The 13,231-nt window shown below is 41.5% G+C and overlaps 1 protein-coding gene across 1 annotated transcript; it reads right to left on the reverse strand.

Moving 5' to 3' along the window:
• Positions 1 to 61: 61 nt before the first annotated feature.
• npy8br (neuropeptide Y receptor Y8b) lies at positions 62 to 5,005 on the reverse strand. The gene is made up of 2 exons (XM_077600819.1): positions 4,601 to 5,005; positions 62 to 1,491 (listed from the first exon to the last, which is right to left on the reverse strand). The coding sequence occupies exon 2, from the start codon at positions 1,413 to 1,415 to the stop codon at positions 246 to 248; it is 1,170 nt and encodes a 389-aa protein (XP_077456945.1). The 5' UTR covers positions 1,416 to 1,491; positions 4,601 to 5,005; the 3' UTR covers positions 62 to 245.
• Between the last annotated feature and the right edge of the window lie 8,226 nt (positions 5,006 to 13,231).

Below are 13,231 nucleotides of genomic sequence, written 5' to 3' on the forward strand. Positions count from 1 at the left end.
ACCAAACGTCCGATCGACCAAACGTCCGGGGACCAAACGTCTTTCGACGAAACGTCCGAGTTCCCATTTTTTAGTCACGAGTCATAACAATTAGAGGACAGCAGTCTTGACTTAGGTCATACCCTTTGGAGACTTTTCTGTAAATGTCCATCCTTGCATTGAACAAAAAAAATTGAGAGGAAAGCATAAACTGGGCTGGAGTTGCCTGTTCTTTTTTTTTTCTTCAGCCAAAGGCTTCCTTCGCTTTAAGTATTGATGCTGTTGGAGCCATTACTGAGGACCGACCCCTTGGTGACCTCCGTGCTGACGGTGGAGAGCGGCACGCTCTCGTACCTCTCCGCCACCCCCCAGCAGCGGCAGTGCAACAGGGTGGCCTTGAGCTGCTTCTGGAAGTTGTTGTTGAGGAACCCGTAGATGACCGGGTTGATACACGTGGAGGCCATGGCGGCCAGGTGGCAGAAGGAGAAAATCAGGTCGTGGCCGCATCTGGGGATGGCCTCGTAGTTCCAGTCGAAGACCGCGTTGAAGATATTGAGGGGGAGCCAGGAGACGGCGAAGGCCACCACGATGGAGACCAACAAGACGTTGATCCTGGTGGCGCCTTTGATATTCTTCTGCGCCGCGTTGCGCCCGCGCTCCACCATTTCCTTCCTCCGGCGCAGCCGCAGATAGATGTGAAGGTAGCACGAGACCACCAGGAAGAGGGGGAGCAGGTACTGGAAGACCAGCAGAGAGGTGGTGTAGGCCCGCCGCGCTTCCACCGACGGCCACAGCTCCATGCACACCAGTTTCTGGTCCATGGGGAACGGGACGGTCAGGTTCTCCAAGGGCGAGGCCAGGACGCCGTACTTGAGGAACGGCGCCGAGACGAGGCAGGCGGTGATCCAGGTGAGCGCCACGGCCAGGTAAGACTGCCTGGCCGCCGGCTTCCACCCGGTGGGGTGAACGATGAGCTGGTAGCGCTCCAGCGCGATGAGGACCAGCGAGAAGATGGAGACGGTGACCGATATGCACTGGATGAAGGGCGTGAGCTTGCACAGGGCCTCGCCCAGGATCCAGCGGTCCATTAGCGTGTAGACGATGGTGACCGGCAGACACACCACGCACATGAGGATGTCGGAGAAGGACAGGTTGGCGATGAGAATGTTAGTGACGTTGCGCATCTCCTTGTGCCTGGCGATGACCAGCACCAGGCAGGCGTTGCCCAGCAGGCCCAGCGCCAACACGGCGCTGTACGCCACGATCAGGAAGGTGGTGGCGCTCAACGAGAGCGAGCAGTCCTCGGTGAAATCCCACGGGATCTCTTTCCAAGACCCGCTCTGGTGGTAGTTGCTGTTGGCCGGTTGCTCCATCGGCGTCTGGTCTTCCCAACTAGTACACTGCCGACCTTCACAGTGAACGGGGAGATTTGGCATGGGTCGTTTTCAGAAGTAGCGCTCGTCTCCGGAGCCTATCTTTGTTTTTCTCTGGGCGGGCGTCTTCATTTTATACCTGTGTGAAAAAGAAAGTTCTCATCATGAAACGGGAATTCCTCCAAGCCGAGAATGCTACTCGCAGAATCGTGTGCGGTCGATTGGCCACCGGTCTTTTGGTCGCCGTCTTTTGGTCGCCCCGACTGCGACAACGGGCGACCAAAAGACCGGTGACCAAAAGACCGGCGACAAAACAAGGTAAAACAACACTGTCTACGCATCAATAAAAGCCAACAATGGCCATGAGCAGTTTCACTGAGCCAACGTGTGAGTGTAGAAGAAGAGTTTGTATGTACATGCGTTGTCCCTTTAAGAAGCGACGTCAGTCAGGGTCTTAACAAGTTCTCCAACAAAAAACAATAAAAGTCCGGGAAATTTGGAGCTTTTCTTTAGCCTAATAATTACTAGGGCATTAAGTATGACTAAATAGTATTTCGCAGTTTGTATTTAGGGAATTTGAGCAACAATTTAAATGGTAATTATCAATAACCTTTTGGGCGACCAAACGACCGAGTACCCCGAGAATGCTACTCGCAGAATATATAGCGGCATTTTCATTTGCACGTATTCGTCTTGGCGCATCGGCTAGTCAAGATTTTCGAGCGCCTCTAAAATAGCATGTGATTTCCAGCATAATGATGGAGATAATAACTGCTCTGAGACAATCACTACGTCTCACCGCTTCAATCTTCGAGTGGGAGAACGCCAAGGAACAAAGATTCCAAAATAGCCATTGATATCATCGTTCTCATCACTCCATCGTTCTAAAAAGGGCCAAACTGTAAAAAATAGGAGTTCCATCTCTTGTTCATGGCAAGCAACTAGTAAATAAAGCTATGCTTTTATGTTCAATAAAAAAAACAGGAGCTTCTTTAATGTCAATGTTTGCCAAAATGACTTCTCGGAAAACGAGTCTATTAGACAAACAAAAACGGAACAAAACGATGTGTTTGTGTACGTATTCATTTCCCTGCTTATGAATTCTGGTTAGTCCGCCGCCCAGTTCCGCAAAATATGCGTCTCTCGTATCATATCTATGTGAACAAAATTAAATCAACAGATATATTAGCTTACATTTAAAGCGCCCGGAAAGCAGATAGCTGTTGGCAGGTGGGAATTAAATTGCTGCTGGCTATATCTTTATGTCCTATTGTTGGACAGCGTTTGGCTGGCGGGATTACAAAATGTGGACTAAAAGCTCTTTTGACTTTTTGTCCAATTAAGTGAAGACCTTTACTTGTATTATTAAAAGGAAAATCATTGAAGAAAACGGATTATGCGGGTATTTAGACCCCATCAGTTTCTGAGTAACTCTGAAATATTTAAAAGGTTTAAAAGTACTGGTTTAATGTGTTGCTAAGAAACACAGGTAGATCGTCTACCTCATTAAAAAAATAAATTAGACCCATTATAACGACACTTGGGGCTCTTTTTTTCGTGACGAATGCAAATGTCCATTGGTGCTTGGAGGTCTTCAAAGTGGGATTTTTAAATTGACGTACAGTACTGCGCCCTTGAGGTGCAAACTGGTTATTTTATCCAATTTAGTGTGACATTCTCAGCGATTGATGATAAAAAATCTCACCCCAGTAACGTCTACTTCAATGATTCATATTCGTTTTGGAGATTGTTTGCGAAGGCTGCCCCAAAATAAAATAAAAAAATAAAAAATACAAACGAAATTTGGGATATTCTAATTGGATTACAAAAAGATTTTTACACTTTTGGGAAAAGTTTAACACGATAAAGTTATTCAATCTAAAGATTATAAATTGGGATATGATGGAAATTCCGGATGATTTTTTTTTGGTTCAATTCTATATTAAATCTCTTAACAAAGGATATCCATCATCTAACACACAGGTGTCAAAGTGGCGGCCCGGGGGCCAAATCTGGCCCGCTGCATCATTTTGTGCGGCCCGAGAAAGTAACTCATGAGTGCCGATTTTCTGTTTTAGGATCAAATTCAAATGAAGAGTATAGATGTATATTACATTTCCTGATTTTCCCCTTTTTTAAATCAAACATTGCAATTTTTAATCCAAATTTTTTCTTTTGTGTTTTTAGTTCAAAATGCATTTTGTAAAATCTAAAAATAGATATACAAATATTTTCCGTTTTCCACTTTAAAAAAATATTGTTTCCATTTGAAATAAAAAATAACACATTTTCCATGACTAAGAAAAAAAAGCTCAAATAAACATAGTTTTAGATCTATAAAAACAGACTATTTAGGGATTTTGACCCAGTTCTTTTAATCCAATTTCTACATTTTAGATCTAAAATGGTCCGGCCCACATGAAATGGCATAGACGTTAATATTTTCCATTTTCCACTAAAAAAAAAAATATTTTCTTTCCACTTGAAATAAAAAAAACATGATTAAAAGACATTTTCCATTACTAAGAAAAAAAAGCTCAAATAAACATTGTTTTAGATCTATAAAAACGGACTATTTAGGGCTTTTGATCCAATTCTTTTAATCCGATTTTAATAATAAAAAAAAAAATCTAGATATTAGATCTAAAATGGTCCGGCCCACATGAAATGGCATTGACGTTAGTTAAACTGCAAACCAACCCGAGTTTGACACCCTTAATCTAAGACGTTAGAGCACCCACACACTGGCGGAAAGAACAAAAACAACAGATCTGGCTCTGGACTTGCTCATGGACAACAAATGGGACGCAGCAGTGGCGGAAGAGAAAGATGACAGGCTGAAAACGTGTGAAAGTAGCAATCTGCGTGCACGTGTCGCGTCCTACCCGCCACCCGCGCCATCCTGCTTTGGGCTGTTTGTAGACCATAGTCAAATGTTTGCATGTGCATGTGTCGGGTTAGATATCTCAGGTGACTTTTCTGCCAACAACTGCCTACTATGGGGGCACTGGGAAAAAAAAAATCCACACTGACGTACTACTCTTTGCTTTTCACAAAGTATCGCATGATGAAAATAAAATACGTTGAAGTAAAAATTTTCTGGGTTGAAAAAAAATGGCCCAAAAATAGACTTTTAGCCAATACAGTGTCATTAAAAAAATACATAGTTCTACTCTTTCTAAGGACAGTTAAAAGACGGTGTTAATAAATATCAGTCTGTACGTTAGAAGTGATCTTTAGTTTCTTACCGGGCTGAAGTCTTGAAGTCTTGGGTGATGACTTGGAGCCTCCAGGTGAGCCCAAAAATGCCAGAGAGTTTGTGTGGATGTCTGAGAGAGAGAGAAAAAAGGTAGCTGCTCCAAATGGAAGGCAGCTCAGATCCTCCTTAAAGCGACCTCACTCGCATCCTCGCACTCTGACGACGATGTGATTGGGAACATGTTACATAATCAATTCCTCCGTGGCGCACCCTCGCGCACGCGCAACCAGGACGCCCCCCCCGATCCGAAAGTCGCGTACACGCGGAGCTGTAGGACATGAAATGATGAGAAATTTGCACACAAGGTCTGCTTCCAGGCTCATACATGTGGACGTCATTATCGCGTTCTGACAAAACTAATTTCACATGTTATTTATCTACATTTCTTCCTTTTTTTGCCTCCACAACACAGTAATTCTTGTTTAAACCTTGATTCCCACAGCCACTTCACACCATTGGCTGATAAGGGTGTGAAAACTCACATTAGGTACATGATATCGCAAAATGAGCAGAATCTGAGCTGTTCCTGGAATAGTTTCCAGTAAATAGTTTCACACATCATGAAATGATAGCATCTGTGCAACAAGTGGAATGGAATTATATTTTTTCTTACACTGGGTTTGTATGCCAAACTGCCCTGGGGGAAAATCTAGCTGGGAGCCCCCCCACAGATATATTAAATTAATTGTCTTAAAACAATGTATTTTCACAATTTAAAAAGTTGTACGTCCAGCACTGTGTATGGTGAAACAAGCATTAAAGGTTACATTCCATTTAAAGTACCATTTACATGATATTAAGATAAGAAAACCCACACAAACTCGCACAAGTGCTCTCGATGGAGCTGAAGGAGATAAACACACTTCTAGCGAGAATTAATCTCCCGATTCACTTGTTGGATTCATCGAGTATATTCGGAAAAACAAACATTTAACGAGATGCTAAATAATATTTGGAAATGCAAAATAAAGAAACAAGTGTTTATACTCGGAACCATGTGTAGATAACAAATATATCTGAAAGGGATGTAAAAGCGATTAAAAAAAATTGCCAAGTTGCTCCTCGCATGACTCCGACACCCCTTTTTAAAACCTAGCATTTGCAGAATGAATTCACTGGCAAACGCAACCGCAGTTAAATAGAAACTAAACCGATAATACACTTTAATCAGGGCACGATGCCATTTGGGCCTTTCTTAATGCTTGACACAATATTAGAAAATGACTCGTGGCTCTTTTCCCTAAAATGGATACAGTATTCAAATCCTGATTTGAAAAAGTGAAACTTGAAAGATCTGCTAAGAACAAAGCAGCCATGCTTAACCATTCTCTATTAAATATAAAATGGATACATGGTGTAAGGTACATAGCGCGTGAGACACCCTATGACAGGGGCCGCGTTAACGTCAACTCGATTTCATGTGGGCCGGACCATTTTAGATATAATATTTAGATTTATTTTTTAATAAATGGATTAAAAGAACTGGATTAAAAGCCCTGAATATTCAGTTTTTTATAGATCTAAAACAATGTTTATTTGAGCTTTTTTATATATATTTTTAGATTTTACAAAATTATTTTTGAACTAAAAACACAAAAAATGGATTAAAAAATGACAATTATTGATTTAAAAGGGGAAAATCAGGAAATGTAATATACATCTATACTCTTCATTTGAATTTGATCCTAAAACACAAAGTCGGCACTCATGATTTACTTTCCCGGGCCACACAAAATGATGCGGCGGGCCAGATTTGGCCCCCGGGCCGCCACTTTGACACATGTGATCTAAAATAAGGGTTGTCAAATTCAGTTTGGTTCACAGGTCATGTTCATGCCTTGCAAAACGTCTGACGATTAGCCTCCAGCAGAATTAAATGCAAATATGAGATCTTCCCAAATAATGCCTGGTGTTCCCCATCCAGACATCGTGACGATCCCAATTGGTGCCCAACCTCCACCGACTTGAACAAACGATTCTATTTTCAACTTTCTTTCATCCCCGCGTCTCTTACTCGCAAAGCAGGTCGTTAAATTCTTTGCACCGTCCCCGCACGGCTGTCTAAAGTGAAAACTATTGGCGCTCATTCCCTCGCCGCCAGCAGCTTCGTAGGTGTACACTTGACGCCCAGAAACGGGCGACAAGTCACCGTAGAATCAATGTTACAATTTGAGGAGAACAGCGGGAACTAATACCCATCTAATGAGCATCCCCCCCATGTTAAGATGCCTACGCCTTGCTTCCCACTGTCACTCACCTTTTGTTTTTTAGTTTTTTTTCCCGTCTGCTCTTGTCTTGATTGAAGGAGGAAACAAACCCCCCTGAGAGACTCGAGTCAAGAGCGACATGAAATAGTTTTCCAGCAAACTTTGTCTTGACTCTTATCTTCGCGGTATTTATACTCAAAAGGGGAAGTCGGATAAGATTTTCTAATCGGGGGCAGCGAGAATGTCTTTTATGGGTTTTAAAACAAACACGTCGGTCAGAGAAAATATGTTAAACAAGACGGATAACGAGCTATCCGCGTTTACAATGACGTCAAAGAATCTTCCAATTTATTTTGCCGTCTATGGTCGTATTTGCTTATCGCTGACTTCAGCTCTCTCTCTCTGTCAAAGCATACATCAACATAATACGGCAAAAATAAGACTAACAACCATATTTGGATTCCGTGGAGGTATACGTTACAAAAGGCGACATTTTTGAAAGGTTAAATGTGTCAGTGTGCGTATAATTCAAGGAAACGTCGCTTGGGGAAACTTCCCCTACTGCACTGTTAACCTATTACTAGACTGGAGTACATATTTGGGGTGGAATTATTAGCACGTCTTCAGGAGATATTTAATCAAGTGGTTGATTTGTTTTAATGTGAAATTAGGAGAGGGAAAGATACGGCTTCACCTTGATAGTTGAAGATGTGTCCTAATGGAACATTTGGGATTCACCCGCATGTAGTGGTGAGGTCGCAGATGGCAAAAGGTGTTATCGCATTATTGCGTGAGTCAGAAGTGTAAAATATCAGCAAGGCAGCACAGCAGCAATTCTCCAATATTAATGTGCTAAACATTATGAATTATTATTCCAAAATACCTCTGTTAATCGCTGGCATTTGACTGAATACGCGACAAAAACGAAAGTGGAACGCAGATTAAATGCAAACAAAGTGACGAGACAATGAGGAACACCTGGACAAGACGCGCAGGTGCGATAACGATAACCACAAATGAACCATGTGACTGTTTAAACAAAACATGACCATTTTTTTACCTTGTGTTTATGCTCGTTAAATATAATAAGTGCAATCGTGCTTTTTTTCAAGGCTACGTACAATGTTTTTGGTCCTTGAAAATGTCACCCAAGATTTATATTTTGGTCTCACAACATAATGACATTCCATCCAAGAGTAGAACATTCTGTTGATTTGATTCTGCCATTCTAAAAAAGTGACCTCTATACATATTTCTACTTTATATTCAGAGCCGCACTGCTTAGAAGACCTAAATTGCTTACTTGAAATAGTGAAAAATATAAGAACAGTACGTTACCCTAACTCCAGCTAGGATAAAAAATCATATACTATTGTTAAATTGCACAATCCAAGACAAATACTGTATTTTCACGACTATATGGCGCATCGCATTTAAAGGCGCAGTGTCAGTGATGAGTGCTATTTTTGTATTTTACACACACAAAGGACGCACTGTTTTTATAGACGCAGCCAGGTATGGCAAAACATACACCAGCTTAAACATACGGACACACGCTAAAACACGTTTTTAAAAAGGCAACGGAAGCAAAACTGAGTTTGGTTGTACTTTATTTAGCCATTTTACAATGTACTAACGTCATCGCCACCCACAAATCCATCCAAGTCCTCATTTTCTCTGTCCGAATTGAACAATTGTCCAAATGAGTCATCGAAAACGCTGAGTTTTATACGTTTGTCCAGGCGGCCACAATCCATTCGCATATAGTAGCTAGCTAATAGCTAGCGTAACTATTCCAACGCTGCATTCCATGCTTTGTAAAGCTGTGTTGATGTCGATTTCCAGGCCACAATCGATTCGCAAATAGTAGCTAGCTAGTAGCTAGTGTAACTATTCCAACGCTGCCTTCCATGCTTCGTAAAGCTGTGTTGATGTCGATGTCCAGGCCACAATCCATTGGGTGTATTGACAAAATAACTACATATCCCAGCAGTCACTGCGCAGTACTTTTTCTACGGGGAAAATAGTAGAGTCGGGGGCTGCTTGCCGTAGTTGAGAGCTGTAGAGGATGGTGTACCCTATCGACTGATTTATTTTATTTTATCGCGATAACAATTTTAGTGTTGCTCCATATATAAAGGGCACTGGATTATAAGGCGCCCTGTCTATTTTGGAGAAAACTTAAGACTTTCATGTGCGCCTTATAGTGGTGAAAATACGGTACATTGCATTTGGGAACATCTAATGGTGAACTTGACAGAAAGCAATACGTGCGATTAGAAGAATTGAATTGGTGGATAAGCCATTCTTTCAACTGAGTTCAAGTCCAAAAAGAAGAGAGGAAAGGAACATTGATTACGTGTCCCAGCCTTTTCCCGAGCACCTCTCACGCTATGATGTATTGTGTGCAGACAGCCCCAAGACGGAGTGGAGGACAATCTCGGCCGCCTACTTCAGCCCTTTTGGCGAGGCGAAGTCGAAGTGATCCTTGACACCGTCACTGAGACACGGCGGTTTAAATCCCCAGAGGCATTAAATAACCTCGGCCTACAACAAATGCCAAAATGCTGCAGGTACTGGCCGATGACAAACAACCCCCATCAGACGCGCAGGTCACGTCTGACATGCGGCTCACCCGGATGCTACTTTGCAGCACTGTCATTGTGTCAATGGGAATAAAACATCTTCAAAAGGCTTTATGGCTTTACTTTGAAAAAGTTTACTTTTGCATTCAGACTACATTGATGAGCAATTTAACCCTCTTTAGAGTACTCATGGGCGCCGATCATTTGCTACCAAAGTCTCCCAGTCCCAATGGATTGGATGTCTAATCGCAACAACCAGCCAATCGCAGGGCACGAGGAGACGGAAAATTGTTCACGCTAGGGGCCGTTTAGAGTGTTCAACCAGCCTACCGTGCACGTTTTTGGAATGTGGGAGGAAACCGGAGTACCCAGAGAAAAGCCAGACAGGCCCAGGAAGACCATGCTAACCACTCTTTAGCCTCATTTCAGATTAGTTCCAACATTACCACATATTAATATCATAATAACACATTGGGCACTTCATACCGCACCTCTATGTACTAGGTCGTAATTCAATCTTCATACATGCAATGTTTAGATTAAATGCTTGCATTGGATTGGAATCTTTTCGTGTAGACAAGGGGTGTCAGACTCGGGTTGGTTCGCGGGGCGCTTTAACGTCAACTTGATTTCACGTGGGCCAGACAATTTTAGATATAATATTTAGATTTTTTTTATAAATGGATTAAAAGAACTGGATTAAAAGCCCTGAATATTCAGTTTTTTTATAGATCTAAAACAATGTTTATTTTAGCTTTTTTGATATATTTCTAGATTTTTGAAAATGATTTTTGAACTAAAAACTGGAAAAAATGGATTAAAAAATTACAATTATTGATTTAAAAGGGGGAAAAAAATCAGGAAATTTAATATACATCTATACTCTTCATTTTAATTTGATCCTAAAACAGAAAGTCACACTCATGATTTACTTTCCCGGGCCACACAAAATGATGCGGCGGGCCAGATTTGGCCCCCGGGCTGCCACTTTGACACACGTGGTGTAGACGATTCTTTCTTTCGATTGCAAAAAAAAATAAAAAAAAATTGAAACTGCAAATATATATATATATATATATATATATATATATATATATATATATATATATATATATATATATATATATATATATATATATATATATATATATTTGAAACAAGTGTCATAAAGTAATCCAATCCAATCCAATTTCCAAAGAGGCTAGCATATAATTTGATTTTCATTTCCTTGCCATTTTGACAATTTTATACAAATTACTGCTTTTCCACAGGAAGAAAAGCGTAGTGGAAAATATTGAGGACAATCAATATGCTAATGAATACTTGTTCTTTGTTGTACGAAGCACGACCACATCGCCGTGGCAGCGTCTCATTAATGGAGCACATACAATCGTACTATTGAACCTCCAAATTAAGTGCAATATACTGACGCTTAATTTCTCCATTCTGTTCTTCCTTAATGTATCCGAATCGCTATCTCCTTGGAAATACACTTTTTCTTATGGACCATTAAGTCCAGTCAGAAATAAAAGCAGAGGGGAAAAAAAGAATACAAATTTGCTTCTTAGAATATGTATTGTTATGCCATTAACGGAACAACAAGTTAAATTGCGAGACGGTTTCGGAGATGAGGCTTGTTAAAACAGTCGAATGAGCAGATTGAAGGAGAGATTCATTCCGCCGTGCATGAGGTCTGATTACCCAATTTAATTCATATAAATAGTCTGCATATGAATCTCGTCACATCCATATTCTCAACAGCCCGTGACATTTGCAAAATGGACCTATGGGTGCTTTTTCTTTTTGCCAATTCATCTCTCTGACTCTCTGGATTATTTTTGGGTCCGGGTGAATGACAATGTGGCCACCTCCCCATAAATAACAGCTACGCGGAATAGTTTTAACTTCAATACGGTGCTTCGTTACGTGACATTTGAAGTCGAGAGCTGCATCTGCAACTATTGACATGCAACTGGGTTGTCTTGTTCGTGTTTGTGAAATGAGGTCTCGCAGGAAATGCGGCGCGTTCTGCACCATGAGCTGCATGCTAATTGATCATTTGATGTTAAAGCGGAAGAGGACATAAAGTTGCTTCTGATTCCTGGAACATTCCATTAGAAGTGGGGACAAGTTAGCCCTCCCTTTGCCTACTTCCCCTTGGAGAGCAGCTGTCAAAACAGAGTCCAGGAAAGCTATCTGGAGCTACGCTGCCTGCTTGACGTCTTGTGTAATCGTTCCTACTGTTCCGCCACGTGTGGGGCCCATGTGATGTTAATTTGGCAAATCAGCACTCAGAAAAAAAATTGCATTGCGTGCATTTTTATGAAGCAATGCATTTTATTTTTTTGCATGTCTTTGGCTAAAATCACACTGGTGCAAAAGAAGACAAAAAAAATATGACGTCAGCAGGGACTGTAAATGAACCCATTTTAAGAAACTCGTTAGCTGCCGTTGACCGCGTGGGTACTCGGACGTTTTGTCGAAAGACGTTTGGTCGACTGGATGTTTGGTAGAACAGACGTTTGGTCGCTGGGTTGTTACTGTTGAAACCAGCTCTCAAAATTAAAATCATGAGAGACAGAGAGAGAGAGTGCGTTTAATATCTAAATATCTAATATCAAAATATCAACATGTCATAATTTGACAGCGAGCGAACCCGGAGACCAAACGTCCGTTCGACCAAACGTCCGGTCGACCAAACGTCCGGTCGACCAAACGTCCGGTCGACCAAACGTCCGTTCGACCAAACGTCCGGTCGACCAAACGTCCGTTCGACCAAACGTCCGGTCGACCAAACGTCCGGTCGACCAAACGTCCCGTCGACCAAACGTCCGGTCACGGACCGCATGAGATGTCCAAACTATGTTGACTGGGGGAGGTTGGCAGCAAACGATCGCTTTAAGAACTCCCAGCCAAATTGGATTGGTCATCTAGTGCTGTCAATGGAACTGAAATATGAGCTATCATAGCCAGTCTTCGCATTTAGAAGGTGTTATGAAATGGTGGGCATGTGCTAAAAATGAAAATGACTGCTTTAATGTAATTTTGGAATCAAATTTGGCTGTTTATATCCATGTATAGTTAAAAAAAAAAGTAGGAATACAAGTGAGATTTTTCATCTCTGCATATCAGTGGTGTAGTTTGAATGATGGATTGATTCTTTGCTTTCTTCGGAATCCTCAAAGAGCCTCAAAGAGCACGGAATGTCTCAGCGGGCTTGAGGTCAAACTTGTAACAAAGTGATTTATAAGAACAATGACATATCGATCCAATAGACGAATCCTGTCAAAGTACTATATGTGAACTGCATTCTTTATCGTTGCAGGGCTATTAAATATCCACCAACAGCAACCACGGGACTTTGACTCGGAGGAAAATGAATGGCTGGATTCCTAAATACGGAACGGCCACAACAAAATTGAACCTGCCAGCAATGTAGGAACTTTACAACTTCCAATTCGTCCTACAAATCACATTGAAGGGAGTGCGAATACCAACAATGCAGAGACCAGATTCACTCTAAGCCCATTCAAAACAAAGTTGAATTAAAAATGGGAAAACAGATTTTAGTGCACAATTTTAACTGAAATTTTATAACCAAAGATCACTTGGGCTTCGTGAATGAGTCAAGTTCGAGTATGGAAACCCAGCAGTGGATATAATTCAAGTAGAGGAACAATAAGCTGTATGTATATAAAATGTATTTGTTGCCATTCAGTTTATACAGTGCCTCTGTGGGTTTCCTCTGGGTACTCCAGTTTCCTCCCACATTCCAAAAACATGCATAGTAGGCCGATTGGACACTCTAAATTGCCCCTAGGTATGATT

This window comes from Stigmatopora argus, chromosome 5 (assembly GCF_051989625.1).
Source record: "Stigmatopora argus isolate UIUO_Sarg chromosome 5, RoL_Sarg_1.0, whole genome shotgun sequence".
NCBI lineage: Eukaryota > Metazoa > Chordata > Actinopteri > Syngnathiformes > Syngnathidae > Stigmatopora > Stigmatopora argus.